This window comes from Carettochelys insculpta, chromosome 5 (genome assembly GCF_033958435.1).
Source record: "Carettochelys insculpta isolate YL-2023 chromosome 5, ASM3395843v1, whole genome shotgun sequence".
Taxonomy (NCBI): Eukaryota; Metazoa; Chordata; order Testudines; family Carettochelyidae; genus Carettochelys; species Carettochelys insculpta.
In genome coordinates this window covers 45,740,813-45,767,280 of record NC_134141.1, presented here as the reverse complement: position 1 = coordinate 45,767,280, position 26,468 = coordinate 45,740,813, and the positions used below count along the sequence as shown (strand labels likewise).

At 42.6% G+C, this 26,468-nt stretch overlaps 1 protein-coding gene across 5 annotated transcripts; it reads left to right on the top strand.

Annotated features, from left to right (window-relative positions):
• C5H5orf63 (chromosome 5 C5orf63 homolog) lies at positions 1–26,468 on the top strand. Of its 5 annotated transcripts, XM_074995030.1 has the most exons (6): positions 19–49; positions 692–724; positions 12,032–12,133; positions 15,450–15,571; positions 19,933–19,989; positions 21,358–26,468. In XM_074995030.1, exons 4-6 carry the CDS (start codon positions 15,458–15,460, stop codon positions 21,535–21,537), a joined length of 351 nt encoding a protein of 116 aa, XP_074851131.1. In that variant the 5' UTR covers positions 19–49; positions 692–724; positions 12,032–12,133; positions 15,450–15,457; the 3' UTR covers positions 21,538–26,468. The 5 variants fall into 5 exon arrangements, with proteins under 5 accessions (XP_074851130.1, XP_074851134.1, XP_074851131.1 ...); XM_074995029.1 differs by lacking the exon at positions 692–724 and having other exon boundaries at positions 1–49; XM_074995033.1 differs by lacking the exon at positions 692–724 and having other exon boundaries at positions 4–49; positions 12,032–12,199.

The window sequence follows — 26,468 nt, the reverse complement described above, 5'->3', positions numbered from 1 at the left end:
GGAGCGAGCAGGGCCGCGCGGGGGGGCTCCGTGGCCGGGCGGCGGCGCGGTAGGAGCTCCGCGGTGCTGGGTTGCCTAGCCGAGGTCCCGGGGTATAGGCGCGGCCCGGCCGCAGGGAGCAGCGCCTGTGTCCCTTGCGGGGTAGCGGTGCCTGGGCGCGAGCGGGCGGTGTCGGTGGAGTAGCGCCAGCTCCACGCGGTGCGATAGCCGAGCCAGGGCCGCGCAAGTGAGAGCAGGCCGGGCCCTGCGCCGAGCTGGCGCCAGCGGGACGCTTTGACACATTGCCCCGCAAGAGGTAGGGCGGGAGGGCGCCCCTGGTTCCCCCCACGCGCGGGGACCAGCGCTTTAGGCTCGGCTCCCCGGTGATCCATCCGGTTTGTGAAGAAGTGCGGCAGAGCAGTGCCAGATCAGCACAACGCCAGCCTGGCGAGGCTGTGGCCTTTGTCATAGGCTCCCATGACTGGCCGTCTTTTGCCTCTGCCTCAGTGGGTAGAGAGAGAGCGCCCTGTGTGAACACCCACTCTGCTCCTCGCAGAAATGCAGGGCTGTACTTCGAGAGAGAAGATGAGAAGTTTAGCTTGGTGTGCTAGAAAAGGGGGATGTGAATAGAAGGGTGCAAAGGGAGGGGTGAGATGGTTCAAGGGACAGTGCTGTTATCTTTGAAGTTGCATTCTGACTGCATTTTACGCAGACCAAGATTGCATTTCTGAAACCCGGACGCAAGGTGAGAGCCTGCACAAAAGATTTAGGTGTGTGGGTGGATTGCAAAGACTGTATCTTATGTAGAAAGAATGTGCAATACTTAAACATAGCGTGGGGGTGAGGTCTTAAAGAGGGTCTAAGGCAAACCTGACCTCCTGGTTTCAGGCCTGAATGGCGATGATGTCCACAATGAGCAAGGAAGTAAATAGCGAGGAGGGTTTCATGAGGGGTGGGGAGCTAAGATCTCTAAGCCTGAGCTTCAGCTGGCAGTTGTATGTCCATGAGGATGTCTGAGGCTTGGTCTACACTAGACTTTACAGTTGACTGCAGATACACAATTCTAGCTACAGCAATTGCATAGCTAGAATCAACATATATGCCGTTGACTGTTAGGTCTCTCCTCACTGAGGAAGGTTGACAGGAGCATTTTTCCCATCAACCTCCCTTACACCTCATGAAAGCAGGAATACAGGGGATTGACTGCAGACCCCAAAGAGGTCAATTTAGTGTGTCTTTACCAGATGATTGAAATCGAACTCCGAGGAGATTGACCCTTGTGGCAAGTGTCAGCTTACCATTTGAGAACATAAGAACATAAGAATGGCCATACTGGGTCAGACCAAAGGTCCATCCAGCCCAGTATCCCATCTGCCGACAGTGGCCAATGCCAGGTGCCCCAGAGAAGGAGAACAGAAGACAATGATCAAGTGATTTATCTCCTGCCATCCATCTCCTGCCCTTGTACTGAAGGCTAGGGCGCCATACTTTACTCCTGGCTAATAGCCATTTATGGACCTAACCTGCAAAAATTTATCAACCTCTTTTTTAAACCCTAATAGAGTCCTGGCCTTCACAGCCTCCTCCGGCAAGGAGCTCCACAGGTTGACTGTGTGCTATGTGAAGAAAAATTTCCTTTTATTAGTTTTGAACCTGCTACCCATCAATTTCATTTGGTGTCCCCTAGTTCTTGTATTATGGGAAAAGGTAAATAATTTTTCTATATTCACTTTCTCCACACCATTCATGATTTTATATACCTCTATCGTATCGCCCCTCAATCGCCTCTTTTCCAGACTGAAAAGTCCCAGTCTCTCTAGCCTCTCCCCATATGGGACCCGTTCCAAACCCCTAATCATCTTAGTTGCCCTTTTCTGAACCTTTTCTAATGCCAATATATCTTTTTTGAGGTGAGGAGACCACATCTGCACGCAGTACTCAAGATGTGGGCGTACCATAGTTTTATATAGGGGAAGTATGATATCTTTTGTCTTATTATCTATCCCTTTTTTAATAATTCCTAACATCGTATTTGCTTTACTAACTGCCGCTGCACACTGCGTGGATGTCTTCGGAGAACTATCCACTATAACTCCAAAATCCCTTTCTTGATTTGTCGTAGCTAAATTTGACCCCATCATGTTATACGTGTAATTTGGGTTATTTTTTCCAACGTGCATTACCTTACACTTACCCACATTAAATTTCATTTGCTATTTTGCTGCCCAATCACTCAGTTTGCTGAGATCTTTTTGTAGTTCTTCACAATCCCTTTTGGTTTTGACTGTCCTGAACAACTTGGTGTCATCTGCAAACTTTGCCACCTCACTGCTTACCTCATTTTCTAGATCATTGATGAACAACTTGAACAGGATTGGTCCCAGGACTGACCCCTGGGGAACACCACTAGTTACCCCCCTCCATTGTGAAAATTTACTATTTATTGCAACCCTTTGTTTTCTGTCTTTTAACCAATTCCCGATCCATTAAAGGATCTTTCCTCCTATCCTATGACTGCCTAATTTACATAAAAGCCTTTGGTGTGGTACCGTGTCAAAGGCTTTCTGGAAATCTAGGTATATTATGTCCACTGGGTGCCCCTTGTCCGCATGTTTATTAACCCCTTCAAGGAATTCTAATAGATTAGTTAGACACGACTTCCCTCTGCAGAAACCATGCTGACTTTTGCCCAACAATTCGTGCTCTTCTACGTGCCTTGCAATTTTATTCTTTACTATTCTTTCTACTAGTTTGCCTGGTACTGATGTTAAACTTATTGGTCTATAATTGCCAGGGTCTCCTCTAGAGCCTTTTTTAAATATTGGTGTTATATTGGCCGTCTTCCAGTCATTGGGTACCGAAGTGGATTTAAAGGATAGGTTACAAACCACTGTTAATAACTCTGCAATTTCACATTTGAGTTCTTTCAGAACCCTTGGGTGAATACCGTCTAGTCCTGGAGACTTGTTACTATTCAGCTTATCAGTTAACTCCAAAACCTCCTCTAATGTCACTTCAATCTGGGAGAGTTCCTCAGATTCGTCACCTAAAAAGGCTGGCTCAGATTTAGGAACCTCTGTAACATCCTCAGCTGTGAAGACTGAAGCAGAGAAATCATTTAATCGCTCCGCAATGGCACTGTCTTCCTTGATCGCTCCTTTTATATCTTTATCGTCCAAGGGCCCTGCTGCTTTTTTAGCAGGCTTCCTGCTTCTAATGTATTTAAAAAACATTTTACTATCGTTTTTTGAAGTTTTGGCTAGCTGTTCCTCAAAATCTTTTTTGGCTTTTCTTGCTACATTATGACTCTTAATTTGGGAGTGTTTTGGGAGACAGGCCAAGATATCGGTTCTAAGAAAAGGAGACAGGTATGGAACAGAAGACAGAGCTGTAAATCATCTGTAAAGAAATGTTAGGTAGACGTGTGTGAATGAGATTTTCCAGAAATAAGGTGTAGATTTAACAGACGGACACAAGGAGAAGGGAAAGGTAGGGGAAAACTGATACATAAAAATTATCAAAAATCTACCCAGTGATTGTCTAGCACTCCATCAGTGAGCTCTTGCATACAGCACCAGCAAACATTTTTACCATTGTGGACTGAAATGGGAATTCTTAGCACTTGTTTTTGCCAAAATGTAAGCAGATGTAACTACATGCCCACAAGCAACTTGTTTGTTGGGTAAACTTGCTTTTCTGAATAGACCAGCATTCATCTTCTGTAATATTATTCTAGTTCTGATTGCATTTAAGTATGATGTTCACAGTGTATCAGTAAATGGATATTGTTGAATGCTGGCAATGTGCATATTAATGTTGCAAATTATGTGAGATCATAGCTGTTTGGATGATGTAGATGTTTGCAAATATATTTTTTATTAAATTAAAGAAATCTTAGACTTGTACAGCCACCTCTCTGTTTTTGCTAGTAAGATAGCTACTGTACAGTAGACCCCCACTTTGTGCGGACTCAACTTACCCGTTTTTTACGTTAATGCGAGTCAAGTCTGGGGGTTCCGTACTTCCTTGTTACCTTCCCCCCTCGCTTATCTCCTTGCTGCCAGCCAGCTCAGGGACTCCTTAGCAGGCAGCACCTGCCTTTTGGCTACTTGGTGCTGCAACGTCAGGGGCAGAGAGGAGCAGGCATGACTGGAGCTGCCTCGGGTCAAGCCATGCCATGGCTGAAGCTGCCCAGAGCTCCAGCACTGTGGCTGGAGCTGCTGCCACCTGAGCAGCCCTGGAGTAAGCCACATCGTGGCTGGGGGATGACAGGGGTGCCATGGCTGCTCTGCATGGCCACTGGCTGGAGTGGGAGGTGCCCTAACCTGCCCGCAGGGAGAGCTAGAGATGCCAGCTGGAACAGAGGCACCAGCCACCTGCTTCCCCCAGCCAGGGGAAATCCGGGGATCTCCCCAACCCCTCCCCCCATTTACATGAAGTTTGATTTACATGGTGCTTGCCAGGATACATCCACCATGTAAATCAAAGGTTTACTGTATATATTTTGTATGTAAACATATAATTTGTCAGTGTAATCAAATCCACATACCATCCCCCCCTCCCCCCCAATTGTACAAGTGAATAGTATTGGTTACCCAGTGCTACAATTTTTGCCTTTAATTTTGATTGTTTCAGCAGTTATGGTCAAATAATTTGACCACAGGGCATGGGAGAGAGCCATTTGATCAACAGGAAAATCCAATTCTGAATGAAACTTTGAAAATATAAGACAGAGCTCAGGCAGGGCTAACACTGGAGGCCAAGTATTTTAGGAAATAAGGGTCGGCTGATATGCACAAAGATATGTGCCCAGCTTTTGTGATTTTTGTACACATTCAGACAGTTTGTGTGCAGACAGACATTCAGCCATTTGGCAGTCCAGTGTTCAAAGTACATATGCATTTGTGGGAGGTAAACATACCAATAGTCTTGCAGTTCTGTGCCAAATTTGTATAACTTATCATAGTTTGTCTCTGAAAATAAAACCCTTTCTGAAACTCATTTGTATTGTTCAGTGGTGGTTATTGAAGTTTTAGGACTTTGTGCAGTACAGTAGGGTCTCAACATTCGTGAACCTAAGGTTCGTGAATTCAGGTATTTGTGAGCAGCTGAGAGCAGCCACTTCCCTGGGACACAGCGTGCCAGTAGCCGCCAATTCCCGATGCGCCAGGGCGGAGAGCACCAGTGGCTGCCCCTTCCCTGGGCTCCGGGCAGCAGCACCAGTGACTGCCACTTCCCATGGGCAGGGAGCGCCAGCAGCCACTGCTTCCCCCGGGGCTTTGGCCTGGAGCGCCAGCAGCCGTTGCTTCCCCCAGGGCTCCAGGCAGGGAGCTCTGGCGACCACCGCTTCCTCCGGGGCTCCTGGGGAAAGGGGTAAGCAGTGAGGTGGCAAAGTTTGCAGATGACACCAAACTGTTCAGGACAGTCAAAACCAAAGCAGACTGTGAAGAACTTCAAAAAGATCTCAGCAAACTGAGTGACTGGGCAGCAAAATGGCAAATGAAATTTAATGTGGGTAAGTGTAAGGTAATGCACACTGGGAAAAATAACCCTAATTATACATACAATATGATGGGGGCAAATTTAGCTGCAACAGATCAGGAAAGGGATCTTGGAATTATAGTGGATAGTTCTCTGAAGACATCCACGCAGTGTGCAGCGGCAGTCAGTAAAGCAAATAGGATGTTAGGAATAATTAAAAAAGAGATAGACAAAGAATATCTTACTTCCCCTATATAAAACTATGGTATGCCCACATCTTGAGTACTGCGTGCAGATGTGGTCTCCTCACCTCAAAAAACATATATGGGCATTAGAAAAGGTTCAGAAAAGGGCAACTAAGATGATTAAGGGTTTGGAATGGGTCCCATATGAGGAGAGGCTAGAGAGACTGGGACTTTTCAGTCTAGAAAAGAGGCGATTGAGGGGCGATATGATAGAGGTATATAAAATCATGAATGGTGTGGAGAAAGTGAATACAGAAAAGTTATTTACTTGTTCCCATAATATAAGAACTAGAGGACGCCAAATGAAATTAATGGATAGCAGGTTCAGAACTAATAAAGTTTTTCTTCACACAGCACACAGTCAACCTGTGGAACTCCTTACCAGAGGACGCTGTGAAGGCCAGGACTCTAAGGCTACGTCTACACGTGCACCCAACTTCGAAATAGCTTATTTCGATGTTGGCTATTTCGATGAATAACGTCTACACGTCCTCCAGGGCTGGCAACGTCGATGTTCAACTTCGACGTTGCTCAGCCCAACATCGAAATAGGCACAGCGAGGGAACGTCTACACGGCAAAGTAGCACACATCGAAATAAGGGAGCCAGGCACAGCTGCAGACAGGGTCACGGGGCGGACTCAACAGCAAGCCGCTCCCTTAAAGGGCCCCTCCCAGACACACTTTCATTAAACAGTGCAAGATACACAGAGCCAACAACTAGTTGCAGACCCTGTATATGCAGCACGGACCCCCAGCTGCAGCAGCAGCAGCCAGAAGCCCTGGGCTAAGGGCTGCTGCCCACGGTGACCACAGAGCCCCACAAGGGCTGGAGAGAGAGTATCTCTCAACCCCCCAGCTGATGGCCGCCATGGAGGACCCCGCTATTTCGATGTTGCGGGACGCGGATCGTCTACACGTCCCTACTTCGATGTTGAACGTCGAAGTAGGGCGCTATTCCCATCCGCTCATGGGGTTAGCGACTTCGACGTCTCGCCGCCTAACGTCGATTTCAACTTCGAAATAGCGCCCAACACGTGTAGACGTGACGGGCGCTATTTCGAAGTTACTGCCGCTACTTCGAAGTAGCGTGCACGTGTAGACGCAGCCTAACAGAGTTTAAAAAAGAGCCCGATAAATATCTGGAGGTTAGGTCCATAGATGGCTATTAGCAAGAGGTAAGGTATGGTGCCTAGCCTTTTGTCGAAGGCGGGAGATGGATGGCAGGAGACAAATCGCTTGATCATTGTCTTCGGTTCACCTCCTCTGGGGCACCAGGCATTGGCTACTGTCGACAGACAGGCTACTGGGCTAGATGGACCTTTGGTCTGACCCAGTATGGCCGTTCTTATGTTCTTACTGATTGCAATCAAAGTGATAAGAATGGAAAATGAGAATAAGCAAAAGGTAAGATAAATATCATTTGTTAAGTGACAAGCCAGGCATATTGTCATGTCTATATAACATATGCTCTCTGTTAAATGAAAATGCAAGCCGCAGACCCATGTAGATTATTTGCTAGCCAAGTTATGAACACTGACTACAAAACTTTTCTGACAAAGCCCAACCTCCAATCTATAGAGAATATTGAGAATCCAGAAAATACCTTCAAAAGAAAGGAGGACAATAGAAAGGATAGCTATTCTTAAAGAAATGTTTTCCTGCTCTTGAACTAGAATGGATCCCTTCACTCTAAAGTTTTCTTGGATAGCTCACATGAAGTTGTTTAAAATGGGCTTTTAAACTTTTAAATCAATAGACTTGCAGTTTTTAATAATTAGCCATTATGTATACAAAATTCCATGTCTTTCATAAAGACAGTTGTGTTTCACAGCTATTACAGCAATATACTATATGCCAGGATGTCTTGAATTTGGAATAAATATCTGGCCTAAGTCAAAAATGCACAGTCAGTATATTTTAAGGGGTGTAATTCCATTGTCAGCAACTGAACATAGGTCCCTGTGCATTATGGTGACATTATATCTTTAATGTCACCTAGGATAGAGCATTGTGGGGTTGAAGCATTTGCTTAAAGTATAATGGGGAAGAGGAGGGAAGATGTAGGAAATAGGAGAATAAACTATCAGCACGCACAGATTTTGTAACATTCCATCATTGAAGCGAATATTGAAATAGTGTTACAGACTATACTTATACTGAATGGCTACATCTACACTAGAAGTTTGCAATGCATTTACTTACACATGGTGTGTTTTATCGACAGAAACTGTCGACCAAAAATGCTACGTAAACTCTCTGGGGGACCCTTTTTTCCCCACAGAGCACGTCAAAAGATTGATCCGCTTTTATGTGTAGCCACGATCTGCTGACAAAAGTTTTGTCTGAACATCTCTTCTGACAGTAATTTCTACAGATGTACGCTTCTGGTGCAGATTTAGCCAGTGACTTGTGACATGAAAAATTGGTTCTTCCCTCAAGATTTTTTTTAATGTGTGCCCTTCAAGACTTTGTGAATTTCAGTACTTTTAGGATCTTTTATATGAGGTATTAGCGTGTTTAGAATCCCAGGAAGAATACCCCCTATGATTTATTAATATTTTCTCAGAAAAGGAGAGAACATTCTGCCAAGTTTAATGTGCAGTGCCCCTGCTAATCAGTGCTGCATGTGTCCTGAGCCAAGACTACTAGTCATGTACCCTCCATTTACAACAGTTTTTGAGCACTGGATTTCATCATCCCAGTGTTGCCCTTTGTCTCTGCTTTGGAGACCAAGTTTCATACCAACAGCTGCCGAGTTGAGTATCAGATAAAAAGGACCAGATTAACAGCAAACTTATTTTTATTTATCGGAGAGGTGGCTGGCTTAGTCTGTAGCTTCAAGAACGACAAGAAGTCTCGTGGCACCTTATAGACTAACAGATATTTTGGAGCATCAGCTTTCTTGGGCAAAGACCTGCTTCATCAGATGCATGAGTGTGGGGGGGTGGATTCAGAGGGGTATTTAAAGAGTGGGGTTCCAGTAAGAAGGAGGGCCAGAGCTGACAAGGTCTATTCAGCAAGGTGGAAATGGCCCAGTATCAACAGTACTTATCAAAAGCGGAAAAAAAAAAGTCAGATCAGATGGGGAGGTGTGAGCCTTTGTCAGAGTCTAATGGGGAGATGATAGCACCCAGAGCAGAGAAACTGCCTTTGTAAGCTGCGAGCCACTCACAGTCTCTGTTTCATCCATGGTTAACGGAGTCAAATTTGCAAATAAATTGCAGCTCAGAGGTTTCTCTCTCCATTTGATTTTTAATTTTTTTTATATTATTTTATTACTTTTATTTTCATTGGTGACCACAGCTAAGTTTGAATGAGGAACTTTGGAGGAAATTCTGCAGCATTCCGCTCCCAACGTTTCTGCTTAGGTTCAATGACTGCATGTTGTCCTCATTGCTTAGTTAGAACCTTCTTCCCCACTTTTGTTCTTTCTGCAGTATTCAGTGTGAGGATCTAGATTTACAGGCTGTAGCATAATAGAGTATAAGTATGTTAGCATTATACAGTAGTTTCTGAAAAAGTGATTGTGTAGTTCTGAGTTTTATAGAAGAATCAGAAACACACAAAGCTTCAATAGTGTTTGATGTATGGCCCAAGAGTCTCTGAAATGTGCTAATCACCAGGCTAGTGTGAAATAAAAGAAGCCAAGACAGGCTGCTTCTACCTCTCTCTGTCCATGGTTGTTCTTTTTGCCCGTCCATATTAGATGTCTAGATTAGAGCAACTGCAATCAGCTCTTTTGTTCAAATTTCACATAGATAACATGATCCTGACAGATTGCCGGGTCAGTCCCCTGCATACTTGTGATTTGTCCAAGGAAACCTGTTTGCTCCATCAAATGTGTCTCAGGATCTCCTGCATAAAATTTTAATTGTTACATGTGCGCACCGCACTCACAAACACTGCAAACACACATGCAACTCTTGTGAATAACTGCACACTCAGCTAGGCACAGAGAATCAAGCAAAAATGGATCTCACTAGTCACATCCAAATGTTTTCATAATTACGGTCACTGTACGTGCAGAACCATGGAGATAGAGTACATCAGTGTCTTGAAGTTGAGATCATTTTAAAAAAGTCATTATTAAAAATAGTTGAAAAACATCAGACATGCTTATATTTTCTTTAGCTTTACAGGGAGCTAATTTGCTAGTTAGTTTCAGTGTCACAGTTTATGCTGAAAACCAGGATTTAAATTTGTTGGAGGAGACTATTTATAGATTAGTCCAATTCGTCTTTCTGGAATGTGGAAGTTGCCGTAGGGTTTTATCTTCCAAACGTCATATTTTTCAAGTTAACCTCTCTTTACAGTATGGAGAAAAGGGGATTTGGGCATTAGTAAGCTCCTTTGCTTCTTGTTTATATATTGCTTATCCTGAGAAATATCTTTAAATGAAGAAAGTCTTTTCAGAATGACTGAATTGAAAGGTTTTGCACCAATTGTTAGCAGTTTAATTTTATTATTAAATATCCACAACAGTCTCACATCCAGACACACCACAGGTTTTTCCCCCATTGAGTGAAATCTATTGGGCATCAGTGCAAGATTTTCCTTTCCCTCTTCTAAGCAGAGAAGTAGAAAAGGATTAATACAGACTGGACTTTGGCACTCTGTATCAGTGGAACCAGTGCAGTCTACCTGCTAATGGTTCAGACCATGTTTAATGAGCTGCTTGGTCACACTATGGAATCCAGATATTACAGGGCAAGTCTACATCGGCACTGATGTGGCTGTTGTGCTGTATCATGTCTGCTGAAGATGTTATATGGGTGGGGGAGCCTCTTCTGCCAAAATTGCAATGGTGTGGACAGCACAAAACTTGCATCGCTTGCGGGAAGGAGATTTTTCACACCCCCATTTGACATAAGTTAGGTTGACTTGAACAGTAGTGTAGACCTGTCTGAGAGTTAACTGAAGTACCTATATGAATTTGCAAGAATCTGGGTAGCCCAATGACTGATGTTAATAATATCGGGCTATTTTTTATTTATTATTAATTTGCTGTTGATAGAAACTAGACTTTACATTTCCAGATATCCTTCAGCCGGTTCAGTCACTATTATTTAATTTAATCCAGTGCTTCATTTTATTTCACTGGAAGGAGAATTAACTCAGTCCATACCGAGACCTGCTACTGAATCAGATCCTCTGATTCAGGTTGCCTTTTGCTGGGCCAGTTCCCTAACACAGGCTGGGGCAGCTATTCTAACCTGCATTAGCTTCCCTAAGGGACTGTTTGGACAGCAAGGGAATTCAGGAATATGGGAAAGACTGAGCTACATCCTGTGTTCTGTGACACCTCTGTATCATCTGAGAGCATTTTCCCCCAAAACCCCATGTAAGTGTTCTATAGGTGCTGTGTGTCATTAGAGGAGGACAGAGAGGGTGGAACACAGCCCATAATTGGGATGGTTGATTTTACTGGATTCTCTTCTAATTTATAGAAGTACATCTGCTGAGTAGGTTCCCAGTATCTCACGGGACATAAACAAGTAAACCAGAGTCCTTGGCTCCTGGTCTTCTTTAGGCAATAAGCGTTTAAGTTCCAAGGAGGCATGTGGGATGCAAGTTTGATTTACAATATAAAGGTTGAATTTCTGTAGAATTTTTGGCTATGTCTAGCATTTGTTAATAAGTGATGACATGAAGGCTCGCATGTCGTATTTGAATTGCATGTAAGTTAATATTGCTACTTGTGCACTGGAAGTTAATGGAACCACAATTCATAGGTTTGAGGAGTTGGTAACATAGAGATTCATTAGCATCAGTAATAATTCTGGCTGATGAAGACCTTTTCTTGACCTCAGAAAATGCTGTTTTCTTCATTTCACTGAAGTATATGAGACAATAAGAAAAACCACAGACTTCTAAATATTATTTTTAAAGATATAAACCTGGCTGCTGGGTTGGTAGCAGAGGTGTTTTGCCAAATTTTAAAATTAATATAAACTTGTTAATTTGACATTTTTATGTTGGATGCAAGTAAGTCCACATGCTGCATTTTTTTCATGCCAACATATCTAATCTTGGGTAGGCTTTCATTGCTATTGTGGCCATAAAAATTCCTAAATATGACTGCTGAGGCCAGTTATTATCTATCAGATTTGCATATTGCTGTGCTTTCAAACTAACTTATTCATTTATTTAAAACCCTGTACAAATAGTTTGCCACATGGCTTAGCAGAACAAGTTTTTGGCTGCCTGTCATGGAGTACTCTCTCAATGCCAGCGATAGGTCCTCCCAGCTGCCCTGGAGAATAGGTATTTCCAAGTCCAATGCCTCCATAATCAATCCCTCGTTTTGTGCTCTCTTTCTTTCCAGAGCTTCCTCCTTGTGACTCAACCAGCCAGATCACGACAGAGGTTCATCTGCTGGGGCTGCAGAATCACTATTGCCCAGGAGCTGTCATTTTGTCAGTGGCTGGTAAGAGAAGCCTCGGCCCACCCAGTGCTCAGGTTTCAGCCTAGAGACTTTACAAATGCAACCCAGGTTTGCTCATTTATCAACCTTGCCATTCCCTACTTTGCTTCATACAGGTTTTCTTTTACCAGTGCCAGAACCAGGCAGGTCAGGTGACTATATAATATATTGATTGATTGATTGTGTGTGTGTGTGTGTGTATAAAATCCGAGAGAGAGAGAGAGAGAAAATGAATATCATAGAAATAAAAGGACATTGAGAGGTCATCGAGACCAACCCCCTGCCCTCACGGTAGGACCTATCACCATCACTGAGATTTTTTTTTTTTTTCAATCTAACCAGTCCCAGACCCTTGAAGGGCCTCCTCAAGGATTGAATTTACAACCCAATAGTGCTCCAACCACTGAGCTGTCCCACCCACCATTTTTAAGATGGCTATTTTAGAGGCACAGAGGCATTGCCACTCCAAAATGCAAGCCTGAGGCAAGCACAGAGTAGCCCCAGCAGGGACTGGGCTTTGCAGCACCTGATCACAGTGTAGCAGGTGTTGGAGGGCTGCTGGTGGGAAAGGCAGAAAGAGGATGAGCTGCAAAGCTGGTCCCCTACTTGCTCTGTGCTACTGCCCAATGTGGCAGACTAGCTGCACCAGCTATCTGGGGGCAGGGAACAGAGTGCAATAATAAGAGGAGAAAGGACACAGGAACCCAATTTTGCTCTTGCCCCTTCAGACATTTTACACAGATTTCAGTGCCCTCGTTTTCTTTTCCACCCTTCTCTCTCCTGTGTCCAACCTTCTTTCAGGATCAGATTCCCGCTTTTTCCCCTGACTCCATCTCCCCCCCACCCCCATAAACAAAGAGTAGTTGTAGACTTTCTTGATGCAGTGTTTTCCATTGCCAGCTTCCTGACTGTCTCCAAGCTCAGCATAATACCTGTTCACCTGAGGTTCTTCATCCAGTCAGGAGTTGTGTTTTCAGCACAAGACCCTCGTGCTATATCTTGCTAACTGGCACTTTCCCAGCTTGCTTTTGGAACTGGTCCTTTGGGGATCTGGGAAGTGGGCAGGTGCAAGAGTGCCCACAACCAAAGGACCCCTCCTCCCTGCAACTCCTGCAGTCTTCAGGGAGAATCCACTGGGCCCAGGAAACGAAATAATTATGGGGGACAACTAAAAAGGAGAAGGGGTGAAGGTCAAAGGGCTAAAAACAGGGAATTAGTAAGGGACATTGAGCAGAGAGCCCTGGACAGCTCCTGCTGCTCCCTGAAAGCATCCAGAGAGCCAGCAGACACTCTCCAGAGGAGCCCTGCCCAGATTTGTGAGTGAACAGAGGAACAGAAATAGGCCCCACAGTTACAAGCCCCTCCGTCAGCCAATCTCTGCTCTCTGGTTTTGTAAGTGGCCACCTTGGCCGTAGCCAGGGGAGATTGACAAAGAGGTCCTGCCCTTTGGAGCTGGTGTAGGGTGAACATCCATCCCATCATACGGCCTAGAACTTCTTGTCAGTGCTAGTGGCTCTACTGCATATTGCAGTCATCTGGAACTTCCTGGTGAGAATGGCTTCAACTTGGCTCCTCCTAGTCCAGTACACGACACCAATTGATTTACAGGAGCGTGTCTGTTAGAACTCAGATACATCCCCAGAAGAAATAGTGGAAGACTATCGCAACAGCCTGTGCATTACAACGTATTTCATTTCTAACTCCTGCTTTTTGCATGTTTGCGACAAGTCCAGTTTCTACAGATTAACCACTTTTGCAAGGTTGTGATTTAGCGCATGAAACATAACTTCATTTGTTTAGCACATTTAATTTCAATCTCTAGTATACATTCATCTTAAAAGTCTCCTGAGAGCATGGCAAATTGTTCTTACCTTGCTCTCACACAAAAAGACACAAGTCCTAGACAGTGCATTTAGGAAGGCTGATGGGTCATCAATGGTATGTTTTTTTCATTTGGAAAGAAATTAAGAAAGGTTTAATATAAAGCTCAGCTTCACAGTTCTTCCAATATATTATTTTGTTCTTAACTAACAAAGTGCTGGGAGGGTCTGTTGACCAAATTACCTCTCTGAAAAAGTCTTTTCTTCTCTAAAATAACTGTTCCTTTAGCTTTGTGAAGCTGCATTTCAAGTTTTTCTTAACTTGTCCATCTAACACATTGAGTATTAATACTGTAAAATGAGGCTCAGTCAAAGTTCAGGGGACTGCTCTATTCAACTCTGTTCTATTTAACAGGGTTCTTGGAATATGTTTTCCATACAAAGCTTGCCATTTGTTTTGCTCTGTGTTGTACCCCATACGTAACACAGCCTTCAAATTCATTCAAGTTAAATCTAAAATTGTCATCTATATGTCATAAAAGCCAACGTAAATTTTGTCCAAGGAGTTGTCTGTAATGTGAAGTGGGTGGGTGGTCCTACTGCAGTTTCTAACTACTAGAAACACCTTCTATTAGCCACTATCAGAATTGACACCTTTGCTGATAATCTTAATACAGCAGCCAGTTTACAAACAGTTAGGAAGAATAAAGAAGTCTCTGAACCCTACAGGTGATCCTCAGAAGCCAAGTTAAGATTCATTGATAGGCTATTATGGAGAAAGCACTATTGGTATTCATGCATGCTCTTTCTTGTATGGGTGAAGATTGTCAGTATCCAGTATGGCATGCTGCACTAGCACTAGATTGACTAAAAAAAAAAAACAAACAGACTCTAAACCCACCATCTTTCATAATAGTTTGCTCGTGTAGAAAGAACAAGACAATTTGCACACTTTTAACATGACTAAGTTAAATCATCTTGTCTGGAGATTTTTTTTAACCTGCTGCAGGAAGAATTGTTTTAACATTCTGATTAGATACCGTGCTAGTTTGATGGAATAATTTTGAGGAAGTTGAATATTTTGTGTCAAGCAAATCAGTGAGATTAAAGTGGTTCAAAGCGCAGCACTTTGCAGGCTGTTGGTATTATGTAATTCTCAGTGGTATGTCTAGTTGAAACATTGTAATGTGTTTATTTCAGCATTTGTGTTCGAGAATTTAGGAAAGGCACTGCAGCAAGAAAATTGTATCTAAGTTTTAAATAGTGCTTCTTGGATTACATTAAATTGATAATATGCTTGCTGCATCATAAACTTCTTTTTTTTAAGATTAACGCATGGCTACTGTGAGCACAGACATGTGAAAATGGTTTGCTTGAATTTGTATTTCAGAACTGAGGAACCACCATGTCTGCATTATAGTATTATTGGGTTTTATCAGGTATAATTAATGAAAATTTATATAGTACCTTGCATGTAATTTGTTTCTTTGTTTTAACAGGATAAAAGATGCTTTGGTTTCAGAATACAGCAAAGCAGCTAACAAAATATTCTTCTAGTCCACTATGGCAACAACTGCGTGCAGCCACTACAAATATACCAGTGTTAACTTTGTTCACTAAGGTAAAAATAACTTGTAAAGCCAGACTGAATGACCTAAATATGAGCCTTCCAGTATCTAGATTTGCAAGAAATTGTAGGTTCAGATAGATCCGAGATGCAAAGCCTCAGCCCTTTATCTTTTAGAGGTAGAGAGATTTAGTTCCATGCCATTTGCTGTGTGGGCATCATTTGGGAAAGACTGCCTAGTTTGGTTCTACTCTGTTACTGTACAGGAATGGCAAGATGGAGTTATAGGATTATTGTAGCCCCATGACTCTGTGGACAGTGGACCCAATTTGCAAGTTCTTTTACATAAGAATACGTCTACCCAGCAGCGGAGGTGGTGCTTCCAAGTACAGTAAACTCTGTTTTAACGGTATTCAAACAACCAGATTTCTCAATTATCCGGCATTCTGTCTTGTGTGTGTGGCCAGTGGCTCTTCTGCTCTCCTGCTCAGCACCTGCTGCCCAGAGCAGCTCCCCGCATAGCGTGGCCACTGATGAGCTGCTCAGAGTAGCTTGCGGCATGGTGCCACGGCCAGAGCATATTGGAACATCCAGCAACCTCCCAGTCCCGGGGCTGCTGGATATGAAAGAGTTCACTTTGCTGGCAGACAGGCATGCTGGCTCTACTCAAGCTAGCTTTCTGAAATTACAGTGTGCTCATAGCGGCATGGCAGACTGCTTGGGTTAGCCATCCGAGTACAATTGTGCCCAGTCATCACATACATAATTTGGTGGTTACTGTAGCCCAGCCTGCTGCCTGTGCCATCACAGTCACACTGCTGTCTTTAGCATGTTAGCTTGACTAGGGGTAGCGCAGGTGCCTGTCCATACTGAGAAGCAGCCTCCCAGCTAATGTGTAACATCATAAGTGGTTTGACCTGGGATTGGAAGGTAAAGTTGAGTTCTTGTCTTGATCACTATCCCCATAGAAGTGGTGAAGGCCAGTTAAGCCCTCAGTGACACCTGTGCAAAAAACCCTGTGTTAGTGGGCCTGAAAAGATATAACATTATTTGATGATGAACCAAGAGAAATAAAATCCAATCCATTCCCTCTTTGCTTTGGTGACTCTGGAGAGCTAACAGGAGTAAAAAGCAGTAAGTAGGCAAAAACTACTTACTCCTGGTAGCTCTGCTGAGTCAGCAAACTCATAGGACTATGAATGCATCCAGCAAGCATATCAGTTAAAACAGTTAAGGGAGCTGTTTATATATAGTCACTTTACCTTATAGAACCTTGACTGCAATCCTGTGTTCTTTGCAAAAATATTAGCTATTTAATAGGAGCAGGCATTTCCTTTGCTGCCTTTGGCTGACATTTTACTGTCTCTGTGTTGTTTTGTGCTGGTTGAACCTCTCTAGTCCAGCGCTCTCTCGTCTGGCAACATCTTTAATTTGGCATGATTTTAGTTAGCAAGATGTCCACTTTTCATGTGTGTGGCCAAGTTTCCCATGGTCCCATAAAGTTTGTTTGCAGTCACCAGTCCTGGCTTTCAGTGTTCTGTGCTGCTACTTATCTATAATTTAACTCCAAATTTCTTCTAAGAGCCCAGTAAGCAGTAGAAGTATTGGTAGTACTGCTAGATATTATTGACCTCCTGTGGTCTGGCAAATGCTTTTGTTCAGTACCGGTCAGGTCCCGAGGGTGCTGGACTAGAGAGGTTCAAAATGTAGGATGTTTTTATGTACAGGGTAGGTGCACATACACAGATTGCAAAGTGCTCTAAGATGAACATTTCTATGTAAGTGTAAACTGTTGTGAATTTTAAATAAAATGAAAAAAAGTAAATTTGTTGAGAAAAGATAGAGTGGAGACAGTCCTTCATTATGGAGTCATGCTTGTTTCTTCTACTTATCCTGGAAAAAGTTAAATTATATTACAAAGGTGCAGACTTTTCAGAAAAGAAAGAAGTCAGAACCTGTTTCTTAGTGAGTGCAACGTGTTATATGAGGAAACATACTTTAAAATCCTAGTTCTATGTCTACTGTCTGATCCAGCACTGTGCTTTTTCATGATCTGGGAGCAATATGGTAGGTAGTATTGGTATTCATTTTCTTTTGCATGATTATTGTGCATACAGACTGCCTAGCAATTTAACAAACAAAGCAGTAGAAATGTAGCACTTTAAAGACTAACAAAATGATTTATTCAGTGATGAGCTTTCATGGGACAGACCCAGAAAGCTCATCACCAAAGACATCATTTTGTTAGTCTTTAAAGTGCTACATTTATGCTGCTTTGTTTTGTTGGAGTACAGACTAACACGGCTGCCTCTCTGTTGCTTAGCAATTTGAAATTCTGTGACCAAATTTTTTATAACAAAGTTGAAACAGTTTTCTAAACTGCCCTGTTTTGTTGAATATGTGCTCCAGGAAAAGTGCTTTTAATGTCTCATGGAACATGTCACATCACTGGCAATTACAAAACAAGATATCTCACTAAACTGCAAGCTGCTTATAATAAACCAATTTGTGCTCTCAGGTTATCTCCAATCATGTCAGGCTTGTGTGGGATTTATTGTTTGTTACTAAGGATAGGAATAAGTATGAATGAAGCTCAGCATAAGTGAGAACATGTTGTATAAATAAAAAGCTCTCATTTTCAGCCCCTTGTATTGCCCAGTTCATCTGGATCTTTTATATTAAATTCAGATTTCCTTTGCATCCAAGGCAGTTGAGAACTTTGAGGAGGACATGAACATATATGCAAGCTGCTGAAAGTCCCATCAAAGCAGTTTAAAGTCTGTTTGTAGAGACTCTTGGCTAGTCAAAGCACAGAATTACTTCTGGGCATAGTTCCCACTGGAGCTCAAAGCTGGCTTTATTAAAGGAGTGGAGTGCCATGACTTGCTTTGCAGCTTAACACTTGTCCAAATGTCAGCTGGAAATGAAATAGATAGTTTTGGAACAAAACCTTTAATTATTTTAGTTACAAAGCTGTATTTGTTTAACTGTATTTTAATCAAAATAGAACACACTTAATCCAGAATAAGGGTCCACACACAGACTTACACCAAAGTAACTGAAAGTGTATATTCAGACTGACAAAATCCTGGTCTAAACACAGTTTCCCTAGTTAACTTTAAGGTGTGATTCTGCATTATGTTGTCCACACACGAAGTTGAACTAGTCTTATATCAGTTTAAGCATGGCTTACATTGGTTTAAGTTGTGCTTGTAAATATACAGAAACACTTAATGTAACAGTGTCTATGCATCAAATTGCACTGTTTTAAATAAGTAGTGTCTTAAACTACCTAAATTCTAATGGAGCACCCTGCATACCTAAATAAGCCCTTAGTAAAGGGAAATGGTGCATCTCTGCATTTCTGCACCTACCAGCTCATTTTACTATTCTTTCAGTAATAAAGAGTTGAGCATCCCACATGTTTAGTTTTAAGTGTTCAGTCTATTGCAACAGTTTACAAGCGGCAAAATTCTCAGCCCTTCTCAATAACACACACCCACAGCTGATTCACCATTACCAGCTCTTCCACAAGATACAAACAACACTTCATACTTGGCCTTGAGCACCTTGCATAGGGTTTCAAATTTTAAGGGTATATCTTCACACCCTAGCGTACCCAACCTAGCTTGACACCAGCTCGCATGGGTAACAAAGCGGTGAAGAGGGCACTTCACAGGCTAGTGAGCCAAGTGTGTCTCTAGGGAGGGTCCATGTTCCATTTGTATTAACTGCATTGTTGCCTAGACTGCATTGTCTTCATTGGTGTTACTCACATCAATTTAATTCAAGCTAGCTTGGGTAGATTAATTTCTGCACACCTTTTACCATGTAGGCATACCCAAGGAAAGCTGGGAGAAGGAAGGAAAGGAATAGATATTTTCCATCTATGAACAGTGCTTCATGACAAAGGGACAGAACCATCATGTTTTTCCTCACTATATTTTGTGTTGTTACTGTATGCCAAATAATGTACACTGATGTGTATCTGCAGTGACTTCATGGAAAACAGTGAAGTGTCCCAGGTAAACATGGGGGAAGTGACTGTAGAAATCAACTCTGTAACTGTCCTGTAAAATGCTTTCCGAATCAGGCAGCTGTGTCAGTTTTTAGAATTTGCTCTTTTTCCAAAAAATATTTTTATGGACATCAGAAGGTAAAGGTAAAGTCAGAATCTTAGAGATGCTGACCAACTAAAAAGAGAAATTTCCTTTTATAACTTCTGTAAAAGAATAGTGCATGCACTTTCCATCTATGCTGTGATGATTAAAATGAGATTTCAAAAGTGATGTGGCAATGAGACGAGAATAAGCATTTGAAGTAATGATGACCTGTAACATACTTAGAAACAAGTTAACAAAGTGGGCTGCTTGTCTTATGAATTCTTTTAAGATGATCTGCATATTTTTCTTTAGAAACTGTGCCCTCTGTGTGATGAAGCAAAAGAAGAGCTTGAGCCATATAAGAACAGGGTAATGTAATACAATACTATGTATTATGTAGAAAGAATGGTTAATCAGGAACCTTTCTTTTTAAAGAAAAATGCTTGTTCTTATTTGAATCTATTGGTCCTTCACAGGCAACCTTTTCAAGAAAGTTTTAGCATTGAATTCCATAAAATTCATTATTTAAAGCATTTTAAGACGTGGTGACTCAAGTATTAGCAAACTAAACCAATGTATACAGTGTTGCAATATTTTGAAAACTTTTTCCTACTATAGTATACATATCTCAGGTTTATAATGCACATTGCTGCAAAACTGTTGTGAGCCAGGTCCATCAAATATTCTTAGCCCTGGGTTACTTGAAAGTACTTTCCCACTGTGCCCCCCATTTGTGAGCGATGGCGGTCACTCGATAATGAGCAGGACATCGTCATGTCACCCTCCTATTTGTGAGTCCATTGATGGTTGATCAGTCTGAGTCTGGCACTGCAGGGCTTGTCACAGAAGGGGCAGGTGTTGGTAGCTGTTGGAGGGGCGCAAGGCGGTTTTTGCTGTTCTTCTCTCCTCCTCCACCTCTCCATATCTGTGCTGTGTTGTGACCTCTGACATTGCGTCACAGTCTCACAGATTACGGCTCTCCACTGGTGATGGTTCTGGGCAAGGTTCTCCCAAGTGTCAACAGTGATGCCACATTCTGTCATTTACCTACAATGTATTTTGACCAGTTTTGAAACCCAGTTGCTTGAATGCAGAGCAAGTGGTGCAAGCAATAGGCTTGCCAGCTTTCCCAACTGGATGCCATTTGTAGCAATGGCATCTGGACAGGTATTAACACCTCTAGCAAGCAGTAGCAGACACACAGAAATCCTGGACCCATGAGCAACCAGTAAATGTTGTCAAGCCACCTGCAGAACATAAGAACAGCTATACTGGGTCAGACCAAAGGTCCATCCAGCCCAGTAGCCTGTCTGCTGACAGTGACCAGTGCCGGGTGCCCCAGAGGGGGTGGACCGAAGGCATTGATCAAGCGATTTGTCTCCTGCCGTCTATCTCCAGCCTCTGACAATCAGAAAGAAAATGACTAAGAACATAAGTGGCACAGTTCCTCACTGGGGATCCAGGGAAACAAGCTGAGCTAAAATTTGTGGCTACATCCTGTAAGTGCCTGCAAAATCTCATTCCTGGTGGAATTCTGCAATATTACTAAGGCTCCAAATCTAAGAATTGCAGAATTCCCTCAGTGCTAAAAATCTTTGTTTCCATGGGAGGGCAAATGTAGTGACCTACTGAAAAATTGACCCATTTTGTTGGACTAAATTTGAAATGGGATGAAAGAAAGTGACTTTTTTCTAACTGTCCAATGTTAAGTTAACATTTAGGTCTTTTCTTTGAAAGTTTATTTTGCAGGAAGTGGACATCACCCTTCCAGAGAACTCAGTGTGGTATGACAGATACAAGTATGACATACCTGTCTTCCATTTAAATGGGCAGTTCCTAATGAAGCATCGGGTAGATGTTCAAAAATTTGAGAACCAGCTTGTGAAGCTAGAGCTTCAAAATAATGAAAACCGATGAAGGAAATGCAGCTTTAGATTGAAGGGATTTTTAACAAATGGTATGAAACTGCTGTAAACGTTATGAAACCACATTTTCTTTGGAATGTAAACATCTGTTTAACGTTCAATGTTCAGCTATTTGACTTATATTCTATTTCATAGCAATAATGAAGCCCATATGACTAAATAGGCGCTCTTCATCTTCATCTGCTATCCTCAGTGGTTTTGTTTTTCAGTGAGTGAATAAGAGCTATTCCACAGCAGCAGATAAAATAAAATGCACTTTCAAATTATTAATACACCCAGCTCTGACAATAAAGGAATGTTTAAGTTATGCCTGTATGCAGCTTCTTCTGGAAGACTTTCTGGCAGTGTCTAGATTACAGGGATTTGTCGACAGAGGTTTTTGTTGGAAGATATCTTCTGACAAAATTTCTGTTGACACATTGCAGCCAAGCTGCCGAGCAGATCGCAAAAGAGACTTCCCGGCCATTCTGTTGGCAAAACAGCCAACTGGAAGCACAGCAGACAGGGCTGTCCGATGTGCCAGAAGCCCTGTCTTCGGACAGGTGGGCCCCTGGAACATCCAGACCAACTTTCTGTCGACAGATCTCTGTGGACAGAGGCATTATTCTTTGTGGGGAGCGGGGTACAGCTGTCAAGAAAAGTGCTGCATTCTGTCGACTAACTGTTGACGGAATGCCTTGGGAATCTGGATGCTCTATGGGTTTTTGTGGACAGAAAGGAACATTTTGCTGACAGAACCCTCTAGTGTAGGCATAGTGTCACACTGCAGCCCAAATACTCATTTTGAAGTAGAGAGTAGAACTATTATAGATGAGGGGAATTAAAAAACCACCAAATGTGTATACTTTGAAAGAATCATATCTTTGGAGACCTGGATTTAGTTGTTATTCTAAACCTGCGAAATGTGTGTGTATTTTTTTAATGGGATTACCATGTTATACATAAACCAAAAGCGTTTGCGTATGTTAAACTGGGAGATTCGAGCTCTTGAGTGCAGTAAACCTCCAACTCACGTGTAGATTGCATTCCTGGGCAACCACGTGCAAGTTGAGGAGCCACTGGTCAGTTTCCTGGCTACTGGGACTGGCAGGGACCAGCGAACCATGTGGCAGCCTAGCTCCTGGGACTGGCGGGGAGCAGTGAATCAGGTGGCAGCTTGGCTTCTGCCTCCCCTCTACTTGCGGGAGCCAAGAAACTGACCAGTGCTGCTGCGCTCATCAGAGTCCTGGCTTCCACAAGCAGAGCAGAGCCAGGAGCTGCCTGGTTCCCGGCTCCCCGCCACTCACAATTTCAAACTTGCATTAATCCAAGTAACGCGCAAGTCAAAATCTCGTAAATGGGGGTATAAGTTAAATTGAACCAGTGGAGCCCAATTTTTCCTTGAAACAAGATTTAGCACTGCAAACATGCCTCTCCGTGCTAGCTACCACCTTCATTTTACTCTCTGGAAATAAAACACCCTACAAGTTGCCTTGTAAATCTGCTGGCATGAGATAAGGCTCCCTTAGGCTCAGGCTACTCTATTAGAAAGAAAACATGCTACCATGTTATTCTGTGCCATAATTAGGGATGCTCTTGTCATATGAGGGTTTTTTCTTAATTTGCCAAGGGGCACAGAAAACATGATTCTCTAATCGTATTATCGGAACAAGCACTTGAATGTAGGATGAACAGTCTTTCCAGGGGTATAGACAGCCTTTATATTCTCTGGCAGAACACAGAAAATTGACATTTTAGTTCCATCACCGACTTCAGTGTAACTTCATTTAGTGACTGGCAGAGATATCTGTATCACAGTAGGCATGGCAGCTTCCACAAGAGCATGTTTGTATCACAGGGAAGCAAAGACTAATGTGGGTAGATGGAACTCCTTAGTTACATATGTTTCAGGCTACATCTACGGTTACTGGGAATGTCGATGGCTGCTATGCAATTTTAGATATGCCAATGGCGTACCTAAAATCAGTTTTGCAGCCGTCAGCATTGGTCCTTGTCTTCACTGCAGTATGTCAATGGGGAGCTCTCATCCCACCGACATTTCTTAATCCTGGAGGCTCAACACTGACCCTGGAACACACTATTTTGCACATGTACAAAATGGCCCCTTGGATGATCGAACCTAAGCATTGGATCTCCTGCTGCCAGTGTAGCCTAGCCTAGGGAGGAGGATAATTTTAGAAAGTGAATTGTCCTTTAGGCTGAACAGTCTGTAGTACCAGCTATATTGTATTGGATTATGGTGATGTTTTCCCCCTAGTCTGTTTAATCAATCTGCCCAAACAAAAAGTAATGCAACTAATACATTTCTGTTCTCTTCACTAGTGTTTTATCTTAGCACCTCCCAGAATTAGGAAATGAAAGAAGAAGCTCTCTGTCAAAGATGGATCGTCTTTCTCAATCCTTAGAAAATTCCAAACAAGGGACATACACACTAAGCCCCACAAATAACAAGCAGTCTTTTATAGCATCTTGGAGACCAACAAATTTATTAGGTCGTGAGCTTTCATGGGTAAGGTGCTACAGAACTGCTTGTTGTTTGTGAAGCTACAGATTATTATGGCTACCCCTCTGACACTAAGCACCAGAACGACTTACCAAACTAAGGTCAAGCATTCACTATAGAATTCTGCATTAGTTTTCAGAGTTAAAACTTCAGAAACCTGTGCTTTCTCTGAGTCCTGCATCATTAATGAAAGAGGTGTGAATAGAATTAAAACTATATTAAATTAACAAAAACAAGAAAATCCCACAGTGAAAACAATGCATAGGCGTTTTTTAAAGTATAACTTAAAAATCAGAAGGCATAAAATTGACCCCCATGCGGTCAGTGTCCAACTTCTTAGAGGGACAAGTGGCGTTCAGCCACCTGCGATTGGGCAATAACAGGTCTATGATGCCCTTAGATGTGTGTGTGCTCCTGCTGAAGCTAAATTTGTACAATTTTCCATGATTTTTTGGCAAAGGATGTTGGCAAAAATTAATCCGTGCAGATATCCCTCTATAACATGGCATTGCATAGTAGCAGAGGTGAAAGTAAATGTACCTGTACGCTCTTATTGGTAAGAAAGTGGCCAGTATGGTCTGGTATGCCATGCTAGCAAGCTATTTATAGTCAGTATGGCATACCAGAAAGACATTGTACCACCCCCAACCCTTCTCTGGAACTATGTCTCAGGAGAACAGGGCTGGGAGACAGGGAGTTGGAACCATTATACTAGCCAGAGGAACTGCCAGTATTCTGCTCCTTTCCGTGTGTACTGCTGCCCCTTTCATGGGCAAAATAGCAGAACCCCCTGCCCTCTTCCCAGTCAGGGTTGCTTCTGTATGGAGCTTGTGGAGATACAGCTGTGTGTGGTGGGGGGGATGGTTCTGTTCCTTTCCTTGCTGGGAGGGGCAGGGGGGAAGGAGCAGATTGTCAGCAGCTCCTCTGGCTGTTGTACCACCCCCTCCCAGATAATGTGGGATGGGGAAGAAAGGACAGGAGAGGAGTGTGGGGGTCCTGGGGCAGGGCGAAGGCAGAATCATGTGGAGGGTCCCTTAGGGAGGTCACATGGTCTTCTCCTAGCGGGTGTGTCCCCTCCATACCTGGAAGAAAATTTTACTTTCACCACTGGATGGTGGACCTATCTAGTAACTTATTTGCCACTTTACCCCAGTTGGAAAAAAAACCCAAACCCACAACTCATCCTTCCTCCCACTCTCATACCTATAGCTAACAAATGTGCCAATTTTTCATCCCACTCATTTGTTGCATGCTCATCTCCTATCTTTGTTTGCATAGTACTAGAGAGATAACCATGGTAGTCTGTAATCTAGCAAAACAAAAAAGCAGTCATGTAGCACTTTCTGAAGAAGTGGGTCTGTCCCACGAAAGCTCATCACCTAATAAATTATTTTGTTAGTCTTTAAAGTGCTACATAACTGCTTTCTTGTTTTGATATCTTTGTGTTATTAGATTGTAAAGCCTGCAGGGGAGAGATTGCCTCCTTTGTATGCTTATGCTGGATGTTGTGCAATGTGTCTGTGATCCTAGCTGTAGCCTTTGGGTGCAAGCAAAATGTAAATATTTATTAATAGTTATACATGCAAACATGTGCTGCAAAAAATAGAACTTTTTTCCTGGAATTTGGGTTGTGTTTCCAGTTCCGCACTTGTAAATAACAGGGGATTTTTTTCACCTTTTCTTTAATGTCTTGTTGCCAAAATAAGTAATGAGAATTAAGACAAAGGCCATATTTGATCTTTTTATTCAATTTTGAATTAAAATGGATTTATTACCTATAGGCTTTGGCAGCAGCTAAAAAGGAGTCTTGTGAATACCTGTGATGCCTAAATCTGGAATGTATGTGTTTAAGACCCTATGTGAATTTAATCCAGTGTAACTACAGATATGCGTAAAGTTATCTACAGATGTAAATCGTGTTCAGTGGGTGGGGTTTATTTGTCTCTCTGCATCTCCCACTGCAACAGTTTCTTCCCATCTTCATGTTAAAAATGCAGCATTATTCTCTAGGTACCAGTGTGTAGCAAATTACTTTATTGCAGGGGTGTGCAAAGTGGGGAGGCAGGCCCCTTTGGGGGAGTGTGAAATTTCATAAGTGGGGGCATAGCACGATCAACTGCTGGGTCTCAGGTTCAACCATCACATTAAAAATGTTGAAACGTGTTTCTTTTTTATATATATGTATTCACATCTATATACCAATTAATAAAGTTTTTTACATTCTACATATTTTCTTACATGTGCTGAAAATGTTTTTTTTCCCTATGAACATAGATGAAATTTCTGTTGGTTTGGATTGCATTAGACAGGTTGGAAAGACCTTGCTAATTGCAGGGATGAAAAGCGGGGCCCAACATAAAACGTTTGCTCACCTCCGCTTTGGTGCATTGGAGAGGTTGTTTATTAAGGGCACAGTGCTG